Consider the following 23,085-nt stretch of genomic DNA (forward strand, 5'->3'; position numbering starts at 1 on the left):
TATAATGATAACTTTAATAGCTCTATAATAGTACATTGACAGTTCAAAACTGAAATCCATCATTCAGATTCTCCATTTTCCTTCCATTATAAAGGAAAAAATAATGAACATTTTGTACAAATCAATTTTCTTTTTGTTTCTACTGTGAATTTACAATTACTCAGGCAAATATAATGAGAAATGTTATGGCCCTTAAAGTGTATCTTTATAAAGGAGTTGTACCAATTTATCTTACTACCAGAATTGTATGAGAGTTAAGAATCTCCTACAATCTCATCAGCATTGAAAATGAATCAGATGAAATCTATAGATTTTTTTGAAGGTCTCCTTGTGTAATTGGTTTCCTGAATAGAATGATCATCTTTATATGCTTTAAAACTGTTATTGTTTAATATCAGGCCAGAGCTATAAGGGAAACAGAAAGAGTAATACACGTACACATACACACATGCACACATACTGAAGATGGATTTATTGAGGACCTAATGTAGAAAAGAAATTTTCCTAACTGCCAAGGATACATAGCTGTCAGGAGTGTAGGTACTTCATGAAATTCTGAAAAAGAGTTTAGTCCTTGTCCCCAAAATAATCGCCATCTAGTAAGAGAAGTCACTGTTTGACAGTGTTAAGATACTTTAGGTGGTGAGGGAGAAGTAGTAACACAGTATTATGGTACCAAGATTTCTAACTTGAGTAAGTGGATCACTTGGGAAAAGGGGTAATTCTAGTATATTAGATCTGAAAAAGGAATACAGCAAGAATTTTTGAACAGGTAAAAAATTATACTGTTTGGGATATATTGGATTTTATATTTACATTTTATGAAGATAAATAGTTCAAAAATAATACTAGTAAAAAGAATAGTGATAATACTTATTGAATACTTACTTGTATCTCAGGCATTGTTCAAAGTGCTTTCCTTCTATTAACTCATTTAATCCTCAGAAGCCAGTGACATAGGCACCACTATTCTAATTTTATACATGAGGAAACAAAAATGCAGAGAGGCTAAATAACTTGTCCATAGTTTTAGAGCTAGTTTGTGTAGAATATGCCACAGGTCTGGAATTAAAGAGCAAGATGACAGCGGGACATTAGGTGTTTGGCCATTAACATGTAAGTAGAAAGGCTATTTTTAGGGATTTAGGAAGTGACCTAAATTAAGATACAAAGATAAATGTAAAAACTAATTTTTCCTTCATACTTACATAAGAGGCTGTAGTAATTATTACAACACTTTACAGTAATGGAACCTTTTCAACTGGTCCCCTCGGAATGGATCTGATGATACATGCTCTTTCTCCAACTTGCTTAACCACTTTTTGTCTAAATTTTTATGCAACTTCCTCTTTCTTTGATTCACTAATCCAAACATGCAAAAAAAGCTTCCTTTCCTTTATATGCTGAGGGATTTCTACTATCTTATGAAAAGAACACTAAAATTAGAAGGGAAATACCAGGTGAACCTAGTCATAAACAAGTTTGCGTTACTGACCACAGAGGTGGTCTTCTTTTTAGGATTTAAACTATCCTGATGGTCATAAAGAACCAGTAGTTTAAACACATGGTGGCTTCCATGAGATATGCTTATGTTCGATACATTTTTAAAAAGCCCTATTCAGGGGCACCTGGGTGGCTCAGCGGTTAGGCATCTGCCTTCAGCTCAGGGCATGATCACGGGGTCCTGGGATAGAGTCCCACATCGGACTCCCTGCAGGGAGTCTGCTTCTCCCTCTGTCTGTGTCTCTGCCTCTCTCTCTGTGTCTCTCATGAATAAGTAAATAAATCTTTAAAAAAAAAAAAAAGCCCTATTCAGTTTCTAATTTTAGGAAACTGTAAAAGTCTGTCCCTAACAAAATTACTGCTTTTAATTTATTGGTAAGGTAATACATATTAATTATAGAAAAATTAGAAAATGAAGACAGGTAGGTAAAAGAAAGTTTAAGTCACTCATAATCTTACCTTTAAGAAGCAGCTTCTAGAAGCATTAACATTTTGGTGAGTAGCTTTCCAGCCTTTTTATGCATAGATATATTTTTTAATTAAGATGGAATCATAATATACATGTAATACTTATTTCCCTTAATACTGTATAATGGACATTTTTGCATGTCATTAACTATCCTACTACAGCATAATTTCCCTAAATGAATAGAATTTAATTATTTATATAATGTATCTACTCAATTATTGTTAGACCTTTAGGATACATTCAGTTAGTTGTTTGCTGTCATATACATTATTGGAATTAATAACCTTGTAACTACATCTTTTTAAACAGACCATGATTATTTCTTTAAGTTAAATTTCTTGGATAAAGCATATATATTATTAAAGCTTTTGAAATAGGCTGTCAAAATGACCTCCAGAGAGGCCATGCTTATTTAGTTTCTATAGGCAATATGTGAGATTGCCTGCCTCCCACCATTGCCAATTAAGTATAAAAGTGTGGCAAAATAAATAAATAAAAGTGGCCAATTCTGTAACTGAAAGATGGTATCCTTTGGAGTTTTTTCCTTTTGTTTTAATTTGCATTTTTTTGATTACTGGTGCTGCTAATCTTTTAAAAATGTTTATTAACCATTAGTCTTTTTAAATGAAGTGTTACCTTTTGAAGCAATATATGTGAAATATGTTAATAGATAGCATCCCAAAATGTTTTATTTATTTATTTATTTATTTATTAATTAATTAATTATTTATTTATGATAGTCACACAGAGGGAGAGAGAGAGAGAGGCAAAGACATAGGCAGAGGGAGAAGACATGCATCGGGAGCCTGACATGGGATTCGATCCCGGGTCTCCAGGATCACGCCCTGGGCCAAAGGCAGGCGCTAAACTGCTGTGCCACCCAGGGATTCCCCCTAAAATATATTTTATGTTTAAAACTGGTTTTTAGTTTTAGGTTGTGTGCCAGTGAGAATACTGAGCTTTTCTGAGTTACATCTTAATGTAACTTTAAACATCTTTAAACCTTTTTGTTTGAATGGATTTTAGGCCTGTAATGTCCAGTAGCTAATTATTATTGCTCTCTTAAGACGCCTTCACTTTTTTGCTTTTAAATATAATGTTGTCATAGCATTCTTATAGCTAAGTCTTTGTACTTCAACATGATTATTTCCTTAAAGAGGCACATTTCTACAAACAAAATCGCTAAAACAAAGAAGACTGTTAAGTCCCATCTGCTGTTAAATTGCCCTCCCTAGACATTCTACCCTATATATTCTGCCTTTCCCTGGCTCTTACAGAGATCATCATTTTGCTATGGAAAACCAGTCCTATGACCTGTGCACTACATCCCATCATCCCTCTTATGTTAAGGTCTTCACCCAAACTCTTGTCCTCTTCTGCTAATTTTCCTTCTTTTCTAGATCTTCCCACACATCACAGCATACAGGTGTGTTATTTTTCCTGTGTTAAAAACAAAACAGAGAAACTTTCCCCATAGTCATTTTGAGCTACTTTTCAGCCACCTCTCCTTTATTACAAAACTGTGCCTCCAGTTTATTTATTTATTGCCTCCATTCTCCCTTGTGCTATTCAAATTGAGCTTTAATACTTACCCCTGAAAGTGCTCTTGTCAAAGTTAGCAATAATGTCTCATTGCCAAATCTAGTAGTTAATTGTTTCCTCATCTGTCTCAGTGTTTGACTTTCAAGCAGTTTGATACATGTGAGTGCTTTGAAGAGATCACTTCTCCTTTTGGCTCCTCCTTACTCCTCTTCCCCGTTTCTCCTTATTTCCCCATCCTCTAAATGTTAGACTGTTGCAGAGATCATTCCCAAATCATCTTTGCTCTGTGTATTCGCTAAGTACTTTGCTCCAGTTTCATGGATCTAAATACTATATCTATGCTACTCTTTCCCAAATGTGTATTTCTGCCTGGAACACTGCCCTAAACTCTAGACTAACATATCTAGCTGCCAGCTTGCCACCTCCACTTGGATGTGTGGTAAAGCATCTCGAATGAGCATGTACAAAACTGAACTCCCAATTTCTCAGCTCCCAACTTTTCTTCCTTTTAACCTTTCCCTTTCCAAGAATGGTAGTTCTGTCATTCTGGCTGCTTATGCTCAAAACTTTGATATCATGATTGAATTTTCTCTGCCATAATCCACATAGGATCCATCAGTAAATCCTTTGGTACCATCATTATTACCTCCTTAAATTAAATTAAGGTCCATTATTTTTTCTTTTTAAAAAATAAATGCTTAATTATAAGAAGTAAAGGAATAATGAAGGTGATCATAATTCTTACTCTCTTTTTAACAATTACAAATAGTAAAGCATTATAAAGATTTGATAAAAAGGGATACTTGGATGGTTCACTGGTTGAGTGCTACCTTCAGCTCAGGTTGTGATCTGGGGTCCTAGGATCAAGTCCTGTATTAGGTTCCCCACAGGGAGACTGCTTCTCCCTCTGCCTATGTCTCTGCCTTTGTCTACGTGTCTCTCATAAATAAATAAATAAGTAAATAAGATTTTTTTATAAAAGAAAACTATTTTTCCTTTTTTTTTTTTTTATATTTTTTTTAATTTTTTACTTATGATAGTCACACAGAGAGAGAGAGAGAGAGAGAGGCAGAGACACAGGCAGAGGGAGAAGCAGGCTCCATGCACCGGGAGCCCGACGTGGGATTCGATCCCGGGTCTCCAGGATCACGCCCTGGGCCAAAGGCAGGCGCCAAACCGCTGCGCCACCCAGGGATCCCTATTTTTCCTTTTATATCACTGATATTTCTTTCATTGCCTCAGTAAAAAATTGTAAAATATTTTGTTCTTTAAAATATATGAATATTTCTGAAACTCTTATCATTTTTCCACCAAAAATATTTGCAGAATTTCTGTCTTTTAGAATAAGAGACTTTTATCAGTATCAACTTTTCTTGTGAATAGGATAGAAATAAGTCTTAGCAAATCATATAGACCGTTCGTGACCTGGCATCAGTTTACCTTCTTAGCCATATTATTTGTCTAACACCCATTCAGCTTTTTTGGAAAGCTATAGTATTATTGGCCGTTGAAATGTTGAAAGGCAGTGTAATATTGTTTAAAAGCTTTTTATTTTATTTTATTTTTTTAAAGCTTTTTAAAGCTTTTTAATACCAATTCCTCTACTAGGGTGACCTTGAGCAAACTACTTATCTCTTATTCTTATTATCTTCCTTTGTTGGATGAATCTATTAAATAGTAGAGTGATATGTCATGGATCTTTCATGAGGATTAAGGAGATAATGTATATGAAGTGTTTATATAGTTCCTTGGAGTCATTGTAGGTAGGTATTTATTTTCTTTCTTGTCCTTGCAAGGAACTTCCTTATTATCAGTCTTCTTTTTCTATTCTTTGAAGTTTTAAAATATTACTAATTTAATTTCATTGGTAGTCATATAATCATTCTGATTTTCTATTGATTCAGGTTTGGTAGATTATATTTTATTAGAATTTAAATTTGTCATGTTGAGAGATTTAATCTCTATCTCTTTTCATTTCTAGTTATCTTTTGCCTTATGTGTTCATAACCCTTTTTTTGCTTAATTTTTAAAATCATTCTTGCCAAAGTTTGTCAATTTTATAGGTTTTTTTTCAATTTTTTAAAAGATTTTATTTATTTGAGAGACAGAGAGAGAGAGCACGAGTGGAGGGAAGGAGCAGAAGGAGAAGCAGACTCTCCTGCTAAACAGGGACTCCGGGATCATTACCTGAGCCAAAGGCAGATGCTTAACCAACTGAGCCACCCAGACACCCCTGAAAAATAATTGATAAATATCACTGTATAAATTTAAGGACTACAGAATAAAGTTTAATTCATATATATTGTGAAATGATTACCACAAAGGTTCAACTAACATCTGTCTTCTCATAAGGATACAATTAAAAAAAGGGAAAAAAATTATCCTTGTGATGAAAACCCTTAGGATTTATTCTCTTAAAAACCTTCCTATAGAGGGGAGGGGCAAGATGGCGGAAGAGTAGGGTCTCCAAATCACCTGTCTCCACCAAATTACCTAGAAAAACCTTCAAATTATCCTGAAAATCTATCAATTCGGCCTGAGATTTAAAGAGAGACCAGCTGGAATGCTACAGTGAGAAGAGTTCACGCATCTATCAAGGTAGGAAGACGGGGGGGGGGAAAAAGAAAGAAAGGAACAAAGGCCTCCAAGGGGGAGGGGCCCCGCGAGGAGCCGGGCTGAGGTCGGGGCGAGTGTCCCCAGGACAGGAGAGCCCCGTCCCGGAGAGCAGGAGCTGCACCGACCTTCCCGGGCGGAAAGGGGCTCGCGGGGAGGTGGAGCAGGACCCAGGAGGGCGGGGATGCCCTCGGGCTCCCGGGAACACTAACAGACACCTGCGCCCCAGGAGAGTGCACCGAGCTCCTTAAGGGCTGCAGCGCGCACGGCGGGACCCGGAGCAGCTCAGAGGGGCTCGGGCGGCGGCTCCGCGGAGGGGGCTGCACGGCCCCGGGAGCAGCTCAGAGGGGCTCGGGCAGAGGAAGAGGCTCCGTGCGGAGGGGGCTGCGCGGTTCCAGGAGCAGCTCGGAGGGGCTTGGGCGGCAGCTCCGCGGGGCTTGGGCGGCAGCTCCGCGGAGGGGGTTGCGTGGTCCGGGAGCGCGAATCCAACAGCGCAGGCCCCGGAGCACAGGGCGCCGGGACACAGCCCAGGATCCGGCCTCCCCCCCCGGGACAGGCAGAGGCCGGGAGGGCCCAGGACAGCGAGGACGCTCCTGCCCCAGCTGAGCAGATCAGCGGCCGCGCCCCAGAGCCTCCAGGCCCTGCAGACGGAGTTCCTGCCGGAGCTGAATCCAGGTTTCCAGAGCTGCCCCGCCACTGGGGCTGTTCCTCCTGCGGCCTCACGGGGTAAACAACCCCCACTGAGCCCTGCACCAGGCAGGGGCAGAGCAGCTCCCCCAACTGCTAACACCTGAAAATCAGCGCAACAGGCCCCTCCCCCAGAAGACCAGCTAGACTGACAACTTCCAGGAGAAGCCAAGGGACTTAAAGTACACAGAATCAGAAGATACTGCCCCGTGGTTCTTTTTTTTTTTTGCTTTTTGATTTGTTTCCTTCCCCCACCCCTTTTTTTCTCCTTTTTTTTTCTTTCTCTTTTTCTTCTTTTTTTTTTTTTGTTTTTTTTTTCTTTCTTCCCTTTTTTTTCTCTTTCTCTTTTCTTTCCTTCTTTCTCTCCTCTCTTTTTCTCTTTTTCCCAATACAACTTGCTTTTGGCCACTCTGCACTGAGCAAAATGACTAGAAGGAAAACCTCACCTCAAAAGAAAGAATCAGAAACAGTCCTCTCTCCCACAGAGTTACAAAATCTGGATTACAATTCAATGTCAGAAAGCCAATTCAGAAGCACTATTATACAGCTACTGGTGGCTCTAGAAAAAAGCATAAAGGACTCAAGAGACTTCATGACTGCAGAATTTAGAGCTAATGAGGCAGAAATTAAAAATCAATTGAATGAGATGCAATCCAAACTAGAAGTCCTAACGAGGAGGGTTAACGAGGTGGAAGAACGAGTGAGTGACATAGAAGACAAGTTGATGGCAAAGAGGGAAACTGAGGAAAAAAGAGACAAACAATTAAAAGACCATGAAGATAGATTAAGGGAAATAAACGACAGCCTGAGAAAGAAAAACCTACGTTTAATTGGGGTTCCCGAGGGCGCCGAAAGGGACAGAGGGCCAGAATATGTATTTGAACAAATTCTAGCTGAAAACTTTCGTAATCTGGGAAGGGAAACAGGCATTCAGATCCAGGAAATAGAGAGATCCCCCCCTAAAATCAATAAAAACCGTTCAACACCTCGACATTTAATAGTGAAGCTTGCAAATTCCAAAGATAAAGAGAAGATCCTTAAAGCAGCAAGAGACAAGAAATCCCTGACTTTTATGGGGAGGAGTATTAGGGTAACAGCAGACCTCTCCACAGAGACCTGGCAGGCCAGAAAGGGCTGGCAGGATATATTCAGGGTCCTAAATGAGAAGAACATGCAACCAAGAATACTTTATCCAGCAAGGCTCTCATTCAAAATGGAAGGAGAGATAAAGAGCTTCCAAGACAGGCAGCAACTAAAAGAATATGTGACCTCCAAACCAGCTCTGCAAGAAATTTTAAGGGGGACTCTTAAAATTCCCCTTTAAGAAGAAGTTCAGTGCAACAATCCACAAAAACAAGGACTGAATAGATATCATGATGACACTAAACTCATATCTCTCAATAGTAACTCTGAATGTGAACGGGCTTAATGACCCCATCAAAAGGCGCAGGGTTTCAGACTGGATAAAAAAGCAGGACCCATCTATTTGCTGTCTACAAGAGACTCATTTTAGACAGAAGGACACCTACAGCCTGAAAATAAAAGGTTGGAGAACCATTTACCATTCGAATGGTCCTCAAAAGAAAGCAGGGGTAGCCGTCCTTATATCAGATAAACTAAAATTTACCCCAAAGACTGTAGTGAGAGATGAAGAGGGACACTATATCATACTTAAAGGATCTATTCAACAAGAGGACTTAACAATCCTCAATATATATGCTCCGAATGTGGGAGCTGCCAAATATATAAATCAATTATTAACCAAAGTGAAGAAATACTTAGATAATAATACACTTATACTTGGTGACTTCAATCTAGCTCTTTCTATACTCGATAGGTCTTCTAAGCACAACATCTCCAAAGAAACGAGAGCTTTAAATGATACACTGGACCAGATGGATTTCACAGATATCTACAGAACTTTACATCCAAACTCAACTGAATACACATTCTTCTCAAGCGCACATGGAACTTTCTCCAGAATAGACCACATATTGGGTCACAAATCGGGTCTGAACCGATACCAAAAGATTGGGATCGTCCCCTGCATATTCTCAGACCATAATGCCTTGAAATTAGAACTAAATCACAACAAGAAGTTTGGAAGGACCTCAAACACGTGGAGGTTAAGGACCATCCTGCTAAAAGATAAAAGGGTCAACCAGGAAATTAAGGAAGAATTAAAAAGATTCATGGAAACTAATGAGAATGAAGATACAACCGTTCAAAATCTTTGGGATGCAGCAAAAGCAGTCCTAAGGGGGAAATACATCGCAATACAAGCATCCATTCAAAAACTGGAAAGAACTCAAATACAAAAGCTAACCTTACACATAAAGGAGCTAGAGAAAAAACAGCAAATAGATCCTACACCCAAGAGAAGAAGGGAGTTAATAAAGATTCGAGCAGAACTCAACGAAATCGAGACCAGAAGAACTGTGGAACAGATCAACAGAACCAGGAGTTGGTTCTTTGAAAGAATTAATAAGATAGATAAACCATTAGCCAGCCTTATTAAAAAGAAGAGAGAGAAGACTCAAATTAATAAAATCATAAATGAGAAAGGAGAGATAACTACCAACACCAAGGAAATACAAACGATTTTAAAAACATATTATGAACAGCTATACGCCAATAAATTAGGCAATCTAGAAGAAATGGACGCATTCCTGGAAAGCCACAAACTGCCAAAACTGGAACAGGAAGAAATAGAAAACCTGAACAGGCCAATAACCAGGGAGGAAATTGAAGCAGTCATCAAAAACCTCCCAAGACACAAGAGTCCAGGGCCAGATGGCTTCCCAGGGGAATTTTATCAAACGGTTAAAGAAGAAACCATACCTATTCTCCTAAAGCTGTTTGAAAGATAGAAAGAGATGGAGTACTTCCAAATTCGTACTATGAAGCCAGCATCACCTTAATTCCAAAGCCAGACAAAGACCCCACCAAAAAGGAGAATTACAGACCAATATCCCTGATGAACATGGATGCAAAAATTCTCAACAAGATACTGGCCAATAGGATCCAGCAGTACATTAAGAAAATTATTCACCATGACCAAGTAGGATTTATCCCTGGGACACAAGGCTGGTTCAACACCCGTAAAACAATCAATGTGATTCATCATATCAGCAAGAGAAAAACCAAGAACCATATGATCCTCTCATTGGATCCAGAGAAAGCATTTGACAAAATACAGCATCCATTCCTGATCAAAACTCTTCAGAGTGTAGGGATAGAGGGAACATTCCTCGACATCTTAAAAGCCATCTATGACGGGATCTCTGGGTGGCGCAGCGGTTTAGTGCCTGCCTTTGGCCCAGGGCGCGATTCCGGAGACCCGGGATCGAATCCCACGTCGGGCTCCCGGTGCATGGAGCCTGCTTCTCCCTCTGCCTGTGTCTCTGCCTCTCTTTCTCTCTCTGTGACTATCATAAATAAATAAAAAAAAAATAAAAAAAAAAAAGCCATCTATGAAAAGCCCACAGCAAATATCATTCTCAATGGGGAAGCACTGGGAGCCTTTCCCCTAAGATCAGGAACAAGACAGGGATGTCCACTCTCACCACTGCTGTTCAACATAGTACTGGAAGTCCTAGCCTCAGCAATCAGACAACAAAAAGACATTAAAGGCATTCAAATTGGCAAAGAAGAAGTCAAACTCTCCCTCTTCGCCGATGACATTATACTCTACATAGAAAACCCAAAAGTCTCCACCCCAAGATTGCTAGAACTCATACAGCAATTCGGTAGCGTGGCAGGATACAAAATCAATGCCCAGAAGTCAGTGGCATTTCTATACACTAACAATGAGACTGAAGAAAGAGAAATTAAGGAGTCAATCCCATTTACAATTGCACCCAAAAGCATAAGATGCCTAGGAATAAACCTAACCAAAGATGTAAAGGATCTATACCCTCAAAACTATAGAACACTTCTGAAAGAAATTGAGGAAGACACAAAGAGATGGAAAAATATTCCATGCTCATGGATTGGCAGAATTAATATTGTGAAAATGTCAATGTTACCCAGGGCAATATACACGTTTAATGCAATCCCTATCAAAATACCATGGACTTTCTTCAGAGAGTTAGAACAAATTATTTTAAGATTTGTGTGGAATCAGAAAAGACCCCGAATAGCCAGGGGAATTTTAAAAAAGAAAACCATATCTGGGGGCATCACAATGCCAGATTTCAGGTTTTACTACAAAGCTGTGGTCATCAAGACAGTGTGGTACTGGCACAAATACAGACACATAGATCAGTGGAACAGAGTAGAGAATCCAGAAGTGGACCCTGAACTTTATGGTAAACTAATATTCGATAAAGGAGGAAAGACTATCCACTGGAAGAAAGACAGTCTGTCTCTTCAATCAATGGTGCTGGGAAAATTGGACATCCACATGCAGAAGAATGAAACTAGACCACTCTCTTTCACCATACACAAAGATAAACTCAAAATGGATGAAAGATCTAAATGTGAGACAAGATTCCATCAAAATCCTAGAGGAGAACACAGGCAACACCCTTTTTGACCTCGGCCATAGTAACTTCTTGCAAGATACATCCACGAAGGCAAAAGAAACAAAAGCAAAAATGAACTATTGGGACTTCATCAAGATAAGAAGCTTTTGCACAGCAAAGGATACAGTCAACAAAACTCAAAGACAACCTACAGAATGGGAGAGTTTATTTGCAAATGACATATCAGACAAAGGGCTAGTTTCCAAGATCTATAAAGAACTTATTAAACTCAACACCAAAGAAACAAACAATCCAATCATGAAATGGGCAAGAGACATAAAGAGAAATCTCACAGAGGAAGACATAGACATGGCCAACATGCATATGAGAAAATGCTCTGCATCACTTGCCATCAGGGAAATACAAATCAAAACCACAATGAGATACCACCTCACACCAGTGAGAATGGGGAAAATGAACAAGGCAGGAAACAACAAATGTTGGAGAGGATGCGGAGAAAAGGGAACCCTCATACACTGTTGGTGGGAATGTGAACTGGTGCAGCCACTCTGGAAAACTGTGTGGAGGTTCCTCAAACAGTTAAAAATATACCTGCCCTATGACCCAGCAATTGCACTGTTGGGGATTTACCCCAAAGATACAGATGCAATGAAACACCGGGACACCTGCACCCCGATGTTTCTAGCAGCAATGTCCACAACAGCCGAACTGTGGAAGGAGCCTCGGTGTCCAACGAAAGATGAATGGATAAAGAAGATGTGGTTTATGTATACAATGGAATATTACTCAGCTATTAGAAATGACAAATACCCACCATTTGCTTCAACGTGGATGGAACTGGAGGGTATTATGCTGAGTGAAGTAAGTCAGTCGGAGAAGGACAAACATTATATGTTCTCATTCATTTGGGGAATATAAATAATAGTGAAAGGGAATATAAGGGAAGGGAGAAGAAATGTGTGGGAAATATCAGGGAGACAGAACGTAAAGACTGCTAACTCTGGGAAACGAACTAGGGGTGGTAGAAGGGGAGGAGGGTGGGGGGTGGGAGTGAATGGGTGAGGGCACTGGGGGTTATTCTGTATGTTAGTAAATTGAACACCAATAAAAAATAAATTAAAAAAAAATAAAAAAAATAAAAGGTGTGACAAAGCCAAAAAAAAAAAAAAAAAACCAAAAAAAACCTTCCTATACTCATACAGCAGTGTTAGCTCCAGTCATCATGTTGTATATTACATCCCTAGTACTTATTTATCTTATGACTGGAAGTTTGAACCTTTTGACCACCTTATTCTAATTCGCCTTCCCTTTCTCCAATTCCTCCTCTCTCTTCCCTCTGCCTCTAGTAACCCCAAGCCTGATCTCTTTTTCTAGTAGTTTGTGTGTGGGGTGTGTATGTGTGTGTGCATGTGTTTGTGTTTAGATTCTACTATATGAATGGAATCATATGGTATTTCTCTTTCTCTGCTTTATTCACTTAGCATAATACCTTCAAGGTCTATCCCTGTTGTTGCAAATGACAGAATTTTTCATATTCTGTTGTATGCATGTACCACATCTCCTCTATCCATTCATCTACTAATGGACCCTTAGGTTGTTTCCATGTCTCAGTTATGGTACATGATGCTGCTGTGAATGTAGGGTGTAGATATCTTTTCAAGTTAGTGTTTTGTTTTCTTTGGATATATTCCCAGAATTGGAATTTCTGGACAATATAGTAGTTCTATTTTTAGTTTTTGGAGGAAACTCCATTCTGTTTTCCATAGTAGCTGTATCAAATTTACAGTCCCACCAACTGTGCACAAGGGCTCCCTTTTCTCCACATCGACACTAGCATTTGTAGGTCTGCATTTATGCCAGTGCCATTCTGTTTTGATTACTGTTGATTTGTAATGTATTTTGAAATCAGTAAGTGCAACGTCACCAGCTCTATTCCTTCTCAGGATTACTTTGGCTGTTTGGTGTATGCTGTTCTATGCAGATTTTAAGATCGTTCTAGTTCTCTGAAAAATGCCATTGAATTTTGATAGGTATTGCATTGAATTGTAGGTTGCTTTAGGTAGCATGATCATTTTAACAAATTTAATTTTTCTAATTCATGAGCAGAGAATGTCTTGAAGCTCATTTGTGCCTTAGTTTCTTTCATCGGTGTTTTCAGTGTACAGGGCTTTCACTTTCTTACATCTATTCTAAGGTATTTTATTCTTTTTGATGTAATTATAAATAGGATTGTTTTCTTAATTCTTTTGATAGTTTGTCATTAGTGTGTAGAAACACAGCTTATTTTGTATATTGATTTTATATTCTGCATCTTGACTAAGCTTGTTTATTCTAACAGTTTATTGATGGTGTCTTTAAGGATTTCTATATGTAATATCTTGTCATCTTCAAACTGTCAGTTTTACTTCTTCCTTTCCAATTAAAATGTCTATTTATTTTTCTTGACTAATTGCTCTGGTTAGGATTCCTAATTCTAGATTGAATAATGGTAGTGACATTGTCTTCTGATCTTAGAGGTAAGGTTTCCAGCTTTTTACCATTGAGTATTTTAGCTGTGGGTTGGTCAGATATGGCCTTTATTATGTTGAGATATATCTGTTATACCCAGTTTATGGAGAATTTTTATGATTTTTTTTTCTTAGTACTTAAATTTACTTCTTTTCTTATAAGTATTTAAGGCTACAAATATCCCTTCAAGTACTACTTTACTTTGGCTTTATAAACTTATAGAAGTTTGATAAATTGTTTTTTATTCTAGTTGTTTTAAGTAAAATTTCCATTATAATTTTTTGACCAAAGAATATTTGAAATGTAATTCTTAATTTTCACATATTTTCAGGGCTTTTTTACAGTTGTGATTGGCTATATAATGATAGTTTCTTGAAATTTGTAGGGCTATATAATAATAGTTTCTTGAATTTGGCCTAGAATTGGTCAGTATTCTAATGATTGGGTAGTATATTCATTAGACTGTGCTTGTTATGACTGTTCTGCTACTCTGTATCCTTTATTATTACTTATGCTTCATCTCTTTAATTGAGTTAATTACTTACTTTCATTGTCATATCTGATTTTTCAGTTTTTTTTAGGTGGTAGTTTACATTATTGCTTTTTGGTTTTTGAATCTAACTTAAAAAAGATACATCTAAGTTTTGAATTCTTAGATATTCCTGAAATAATGAATTTTTTGTCAATATGTAGTAGCTATAAATATGTAGTAATTTTTTGTCTCTTAAAGTCCATTTTGTCTATTATAGAGTCCTACCAATTTTCTTTAGGTTAGCATTTTATATTATATTTTAATCTTTTTTAACCATATTTAATCTAACCTGACATGCCTTCTGTTGTATATCAGTTCAGAGACATTAATATATGAGAAAATGGTTTGGCAGCAGGTAAGATGTCATCAACTGTAAGTTGTATCCTGATTTCAGATATGTTAATATATGAAAAAATGTACAGCAGGAATTTATGAAATAGAATGCTTTTCAACGTGTCCTTTTTTTAGGTATATCTTTTAAAAATAGTACTTAACTGGAATTTTGTATTTCCAGTGTAGTTAACATACCATTTTATGTTACTTTCAAGTGTACAATACAGTGATTCAGCGGCTCCGTATATTAGTCAATGCTCATCAATATATACTTAACTGGAATTTAAAAATCTAGTCTAAAAGACTTTGTCTTCTTTTTTTTAATTTAAATTCAATTTAGTTAACATATAGCATATTATTAGTTTCAAGGGTAGAATTTAGTGATTCATCAGTTGCATGTAACACTCAGTCCTCATTAAACTGAAGTGAGGGCATCTGGGTGGCTCAGTGGTCATGACCACGGGGTCCTGGGATCAAGTCCCACAACGGGCACCCCAAAAGGAGCATGCTTCCCTCTCTGCCTATGTCTCTGCCTCTCTGTGTGTGTCTCTCATGAATAAATAAGTAAAATCTTAAAAAAAAAAACTGAGGTGATTAGGACATTTACTGATACATTTGGATTGATGTCTACAGTTGTACTCTTTGCCTTCTTTTTTTTTAAGATTTATTTATTTATTTGAGCGAGAGAGAGCAGGAGTGGGGACAGAGGAATAGGGAGAGAGAGCATCTCAAACAGACTCCCTGCTGAGCTTGGAACCCAATGCAGGGCTTGATCCCATGACCCTGAGATCATGACCTGAGCCTGCAGGCATCAGGAGTCAGATGCTTAATTGACCAAGCCACTAGATGCCTCTGTCTCTTTGCTTTCTATTCTACATTTTTGGCATTTCTTTTTCTACCCTTTCTCTATTTCTCCTTTTCTCTTTCTTTTCTTTCTGTATTGATTTTTTCCTCTCCTCCCATTTTATTTCTCTACTAGTGTATGAGTTACATACTATACTTCTCTTCTTGTTTTGATACTCCATTGATTTTAATATGCATTTTTAAAAGTTAAAGTTAGTATCTTTACTACCTATTCATATAAATGAGGACTTTGTATAATTTTAACTCTAGTCATATCATTCTTGACATATGCTAATGTTATCCAGAATTGTAGGTCTCTCATTGATGTATTTAAAATTCCACAAAGGAGGCATCATTGTTAGTGTTTCATGCTCTCAATATATATTAAGGTTTACTTATAAGCTTCAAATTTTCTTTGCTCACTGCTTCTTCTTGGATCATTTTCTTTTTCTTGGAATATGATCATTATAAGTTCTTTTAGGAGAATTTATTGGTACAGCACTCAGGTTTTATTTTTCTGAATATGTACGCTTATACTGCCCTATTTCTGGGAAGATAATTTTGCTGGATATGCTATTCTAGCATAGCAGTTATTTTTTCTAAGTATCTTGAAAATCTTTAATAAATAATTATAATTTCTTCATATGTTTTATTAATTCCCTCTTCGGTTGTATCTGATTATTAGTACATCCATTTAATTTTTAATGTCAAATATAAATTTTTTTAGAAGTTCTGTTTGTCTGTTTTTTCAGAGCTGTTTATCATGAGCCACTGCTTTATTTTTTCTAGATCACTAAAAACCATGGCTCTTGACAGGCAAGTTTCCTTTGGTGTGTGTTTGTTTATTGATTTGTTTTCTAGATCATTAACTGAGAGCATCTCCTTGGAGATAGGGTCTTTCCTTATGGAGAGGTCTCTGATTCATATTTGCAACATACTTGGTCCCTAGATTCTGGAGCCCAACAAGTGCAAACACAGATCACAGAAAATGAAATATATATCTTTCTTTGATCCTTATGATATTTTCTACCATTATATCTGTGTAAACCTATGAAATTATGATTTCTGACCTGGATTTGTTTTGAGTCATATTTTCTTGGTGTGCTTCCATCTCTTTAATTGTTCTGTATTCATATGTATTTTGTAGGCAACTTGTTGTTGGTCCTTATTTGTCTTTTTTTAAGGTTTATTTATTTATTTTAGAGAGCAATTGCATGTGAGCAGGGAGAGGGGCAGAGAGAAGAGGGAGAGGGAGAATCTCAAGCAGACTTCACGTTGAGCACAGAGCCCAATGGGGGCTTGATCCCATGACACATGAGATCATGACCTGAGCGAAAATCATAAGTTGGACACTTACCTGATTGAGCCACCCAGGCATTCCAGTCCTTATTTGTCTTAATTAAACTTAAAAATTTGGCTTTTACTCTTGAGTTTAACCCATTTAAGATTTTTGTAACTTATTTTGTATTAGGGATTATTCTGTCATCTTATTTTTTGTTTTGAATATACTATATTTTCATATTTTGCTTCTTCATTTGCTAGAGATTTTATTTAATACTTTGAAGATTTTACAGAATATTTGTATTGTTTTTGCTTATATCAATATCATGCTTATATTTCAAAATGTATTTTTCTCTCTCTTTAAATATAACACTTCCTCTTCTAAACCAGACATCCGTTTTACTGCACTTCTTCATTTAATTTTTTCTTCTTATTTTTTTCTCTTAACCTTATTTTGTCCTCCTGTATGGATAGCATTAGGAATTTTAGATATGGATTGTAAGCAGTGCTTCCTCTCTTCTACCTCTGCTTCTTCTTTCCCCAGTGGAAAATGCTTAGAAGTGACTAGTTTTTCTGAACCTCTTATTGTCTTCTCTTTGCTAAAGCTGAGCTGACCTCAAACACTAACCTATTATATCTCACTGACATTAGGCTGGTAGTGCTGTTTGTCTGCACTGCAGTGGATACTGGACAGGCAGTGATTCTACCTGAGACAGAAAAAACTCAGAAATTTCTTTCTAAAACATCTAGGTTTTCTGGTTCACTTATCTGGAAATCTTTTCTCTCTCCTCAGAACATTCTCACAGTTCTTGTGTTAATTCCTTATGTCTGTAAGCCTCATTTGAACTTCTGTAACATCTCAAGGCTTGACTGTGTGAGAGGGAGTTGGCAGTCTATACTAGATTGTCATTTTTTTCAGGAAGCTAAAGTCTTCATAGTATCATTATTATAATTGTATATGGAGTGCTAAATATTTTGGAGTTTGCTCACCAGTAGCTTAATAAATAGAGAAGTATTTCTTAATGGAGTAAAACATACTAACTTTATTTTTAAATGTTTAATCTTCCCAGTTCTGACAGTATCAGCAGTGATGAGGAAGAGCTGAGGACTTTGGGAAGCAGTGGTAGTGAAAGCAGCACTCCAGAAAATGTCGGGCCTCCTTTCATCATGGATGAGAATAGTTGGTTCAACAAGTGTAAGAGAGTTAAACAAAAGTATCAGCTAACCCTGGAACAGAAGGTATTTATCAGTTGCCAAAATTCATTTCATTTGATTCTTGTTACTGTCTTTGGACTGTCACTGCCAAAAGATCTCTTACCTGAATGTAAGTGCTGACCCACTGCTTGTTTCCTTTCTGTTCTTGAATTGTCCTTGTCTTGATGAAAAATCAGGGAAGGTCTTAAAAGAGGCTTTTGTTTGTTCATCTTCTTCTAATTTTATGTTTTAATATAAAAATTAGCCATTTAGGGGCACCTGGTTGGCTCAGTGAAGCATCTGACTCTTGATTTCAGCTTGAGTGCATGATCTCATGGTTGTGGAATTGAGCTCCACGTTGGGCTCCATGTTGAGCATGAGCCTGCTTAAGATTCTCTCTCTCCCTGTCTCTCTCTGTCCCTCTCACCCTCTAAAAACTTTTCAATTAAATTAAAAATAAGTCATTTGTTCTTCTGTATGTGGTTTCAGTTATATGTTTGGGATTTTAGCATTTATTAGGAGGATAAAGATAAAGCAGTCAAATATGAAACAAAAGAATTCTATATTAATATCATTCAACATAGACCTTAAAGCAAAAGCATTATTAAGACTAAAGAAATACATTGCCTTTGAAAAAAAAAAGAAGAAACTGTTCACCAGGAATCTATAACATGGTAGAGATGAGTAAAATGGGTAAAGGGGTTCAAAAGGTGCAAACTTCCAGTTTACCCACCTCCAGTAAACATATCTTACTGAACATCAGGGAATGGCTTTAAGGATAGGAAATACACATTAAATTTTTATATTCATTTAAAATGATCTTTTTACTACTTCATCAGCAATACTTTGAGATTATTTCATTATGATATGGAAAGAATAGCATTTAACCTACTCAGTATTTATCTTCAAAATATACATTAGAATTTTGCAGTTGCTTTATCTTGTTGATGCTGTATTTTCAGGGTTATCTTGAAGAACTCTTACGACTTCGAGAGAACCAGCTGTCTGAATCTGTCTCCCAGAATAAGATACTACTTCAGAGGATCGAAGATTCTGATCTGGCCCATAAATTGGAAAAGGAACAATTAGAATATATAATTGTGGAGCTTCAAGATCAGCTGTAAGTAAGATCCTTTTAGGAAAATCTTGGCAGTATGTAGACATAAGAAAATGTCATGTTTTGACATAGGATTCAAATTCCAAGAAGTCTGGTTTCTTGCTATTAAGTTCTTTTTCCCTTATTCTTTTTTAAAAGTTTACTTTTCCTTTTCTCATTATAAAAGTAATCCATATTCTCATTACAGATATTTTACAAAATATAGAAAGAAAATAAAAATTATCTTCAGTTGTGTACTACCCAGAGTTAACTTCTATAACTTGATGTATATTCTTTCAAATGCATATACATAATTTAAAAAGTATTTAGTTAGTTATTGACTGAATGATTGATTGATTGATTGATTCAAAAGATGTTATATAAGACCAGTATCATTCAAAGTACAATGATGATGAAATGTTTGTTACCATGTGTGCCAGAATATCACTTAGCACCATCCAGTATAGCTTTTTTCCATAGCAGATTTGGGTTTTGTTTGTTTTTGTTTTTGTTTTTGTTTTGTTTTTTACTGAAGAAAGGTATGTATTGATCTACGCTCTGGTATAAGCTCCATAATTTGTCACTATTTAAAGCCCTTGTATAAATCATACCATTTTGTGAAACTTGATTTTATCAATTAATTGTTTATGGTGAAAATTTCCCACATTAATATTTATTTAATCTTAAAGGATAATTTTAAAAGTTTTTGTTTTGAAATAATTTCAGAATTTTAGAGAAGTTGCAAGGATAGAGCAAAGAATTTCTATAGGCTGTTTCTTAGTTTTGCCAATTCTCAACACTTCGCCACATTTGGTCATAATTCTCTCCCTCCTGCATACATCACAACTCTCTACCCCATAATACTTCATTTGTGTCTTTCCTCAGGACAAATATAATCTCTTATATAATCACATCTATCAGTGTAAGAAATTTAAATCAGGGTAATACTTTCATCTTATCCATACTCATTTCAATTTCATTAATTGCCCAGTAATGTCTCCTATTACAGCTTTTGTTTTTCTGGTACAGGATCCAGTCCAGAATCATGTTTTGCATTTGGTGGTTTGTTTCTTTACTTACCTTTAACTTAGAACAGTTTCTCACTCTTTGTCTTGTATGAGATTGGTATTTCCAAAGAATGCAGGCTGGTAATTTTATAGAATGTCCCTCAGTTCGAATTGGTTTGCTTTTCCTTGTGATTAGAATGAGTTTATCCATTTGTGTTTGGAATATAAGTGGTGTGTGCATAAGTGTTGTGGATATCATATCCAGAGGTCTATGGAGTCTGTTGGCCTTTTATTACAGAGATTTAATTTTAATCATTTGGTTAAGGTATTTTTTTTTCTCTGTATAGTTATTGTGGTTCCTTTTGTGATTAACAAGTAATTTCCAAGGAGATCCTTTGAGACCTAGTAAACATGAAAGATGACTTCTTTAAGTAAAAAAATCTTTTATTAATAAACATAAAACTTCAATATTTTCTAGGAATTTGTATCTTGATGAAAAGAATTATGTACACATACTATTTCTTATTTTTTCCTAATATTTCACTGAGAGTGTCCTATGGAGTATCACTCATTGAGTAGATTAATACCTTCCAAAACTCTGGTTCTGTAAGCAGGGAGAAAAATATCAAGAGCCAAACAATAGAGATTTCTAGTTACTTATCTATTATTAAAAGAGTAAGAAGATAATTAAATTTTTCTTTTGCTGTTGATACTGGTAGTTTGTTTCAGTGTTTTTAACTTAAAAAAATTGTAAAATCAGTTTTTATTTTATCAAAGAGATATTTTCATTTGAAAGCTAAAATGTATCACATTTATTATACTTCTAATAATTTAAAGGAAAAGACTCCCAACTTTTTAGTTTTAGAATCTGAGTTACAGTTTTAGAATACTTTTATGATAGAAGAGTGTCATTGATAAGAGTTTTCTTAGTGCCGCTAAGGAGATTTTAACTAAATATTACCAGAGCAAAAAATAAATACTGAAGGCCACCCATCAGAATTAGCCTATTTTCTTGAGTTTAGGGTCAAAGATTTACTTTCATATAACATGGCTACACTCTTAGCCAGGTTAGTTGGTGTCTTACAAGATGCCTTTGTAAAAAAAAAACAAAAAACAAAAACACAAGGATACTGAAGAAGAGTAAGATATATTCCTTTGAGAATCTTCACAGTTCTCACTACATTAACTGGATCATCTGTAAGGTACAGAATACTCTGGGCACTTTTGTGACTATAAGGAAAGTGAACATTTTTTTCCTTCTTTCCTTGCTGAGGTTTTTTTTTATCAGCAGTTAGAAAGGCCTGCAAGAAGTGCTGGACACTGGAATTCTCTTTGTTAATCCTGAGATTGTAGTAGGGGCCCTGAGAAGATTAAAATTTATTAGGCATAGAAGGAGGAGGGGCAACATGGCGGAAGAGTAGGGTCCCCAAGTCACCTGTCCCCACCAGATTGCCTAGATAACCTTCAAATTATCCTGAAAATCTACGAATTCGGCCTGAGATTTAAAGAGAGACCAGCTGGAATGCTACAGTGAGAAGAGTTCGCGCTTCTATCAGGTAGGAAGACGGGGAAAAAGAAATAAAGGAACAAAGGCCTCCAAGGGGGAGGGGCCCCGCGAGGAGCCGGGCTGAGGCCGGGGCGAGTGTCCCCAGGACAGGAGAGCCCCGTCCCGGAGACGCAGGAGCTGCACCGACCTTCCCGGGCGGAAAGGGGCTCGCGGGGAGTTGGAGCAGGACCCAGGAGGGCGGGGATGCCCTCGGGCTCCCGGGGACACTAACAGACACCTGCGCCCCAGGAGAGTGCGCCGAGCTCCCTAAGGGCTGCAGCGCGCACGGCGGGACCCGGAGCAGCTCGGGGGGCTTGGGCGGCGGCTCCGCGGAGGGGGCTGCGGGGCCCCGGGAGCAGCTCGGAGGGGCTCGGGCAGAGGAAGAGGCTCCGTGCGGAGGGGGCTGCGCGGTTCCAGAGCAGCTCGGGGGGCTCGGGCTGCGGCTCCGCGGAGGGGGCTGCGTGGCCCGGGAGCGCGAATCCAACAGCGCAGGCGCCGGAGCACAGGGCGCCGGGACACAGCCCAGGATCCCGCCTCCCCCGGGACAGGCAGAGGCCGGGAGGGCCCAGGACCCCAAGGACGCTCCTGCCCCAGCTGAGCAGATCCGCGGCCCCGCCCCGGAGCCTCCAGGCCCTGCAGACGGAGTAGTTCCTGCGGGAGCTGAATCCAGGTGTCCAGAGCTGCAGCAACCACTGGGGCTGTTCCTCTTACGGCCTCACGGGGTAAATAACCCCCACTGAGCCCTGCACCAGGCAGGGGGGCAGAGCAGCTCATCCAAGTGCTAACACCTGAGAATCAGCACAACAGGCCCCTCCCCCAGAAGACCAGCTAGAGGGACAAGTTCCAGGGGAAGTCAAGAGACTTAAAGTATACAGAATCAGAAGATACACCCCGTGTTTTCTTTTTCTTTTTTTTTCTTTTTGATTTCTGATTGCTTCCCCCACCCTTTTTTTTCCACCTTTTTCTTTTTCTTTCTCTTTTTCTTCTTTTTTCCTTTTTTTCTTCCTTTTTTCTTTTTTCTTTTTCTCTTTTCTTTCCTTCTCTCTCTCTCTTTTTCTCCTTTTCCCAATACAACTTGTTTTTGGACACTCTGCACTGAGCAAAATGACTAGAAGGAAAACCTCACCTCCAAAGAAAGAATCAGAAACAGGCCTCTCTCCCACAGAGTTACAAAATCTGGATTACAATTCAATGTCAGAAAGCCAATTCAGAAGCACTATTATACAGCTACTGGTGGCTCTAGAAAAAAGCATAAAGGACTCAGGAGACTTCATGACTGCACAATTTAGATCCAATCAGGCAGAAATTAAAAATCAATTGAATGATATGCAATCCAAAATAGAAGTCCTAACGAGGAGGGTTAACGAGGTGGAAGAACGGGTGAGTGACATAGAAGACAAGTTGACAGCAAAGAGGGAAACTGAGGAAAAAAGAGACAGACAAT

General features: G+C 37.8%; 1 protein-coding gene across 8 annotated transcripts in view; it reads left to right on the forward strand.

The window, feature by feature from the left end:
- Nucleotides 1–23,085, forward strand: part of RUNDC3B (RUN domain containing 3B) — a 168,928-nt gene that overhangs the window by 99,010 nt on the left and 46,833 nt on the right. For all 8 annotated transcript variants that reach the window (XR_005369349.1, XM_038556690.1, XM_038556695.1 and 5 more), the window contains 2 exons: nt 17,869–18,037; nt 18,955–19,112. Coding sequence is in view for 7 of the 8 variants with exons in the window: in XM_038556690.1 (XP_038412618.1) it covers nt 17,869–18,037; nt 18,955–19,112 (327 nt within the window). In the remaining variant the exon portion in view is untranslated. The remainder of the gene's footprint in view (nt 1–17,868; nt 18,038–18,954; nt 19,113–23,085) is intronic.

This window comes from Canis lupus, chromosome 14, assembly GCF_011100685.1.
Source record: "Canis lupus familiaris isolate Mischka breed German Shepherd chromosome 14, alternate assembly UU_Cfam_GSD_1.0, whole genome shotgun sequence".
Taxonomy (NCBI): Eukaryota; Metazoa; Chordata; class Mammalia; order Carnivora; family Canidae; genus Canis; species Canis lupus.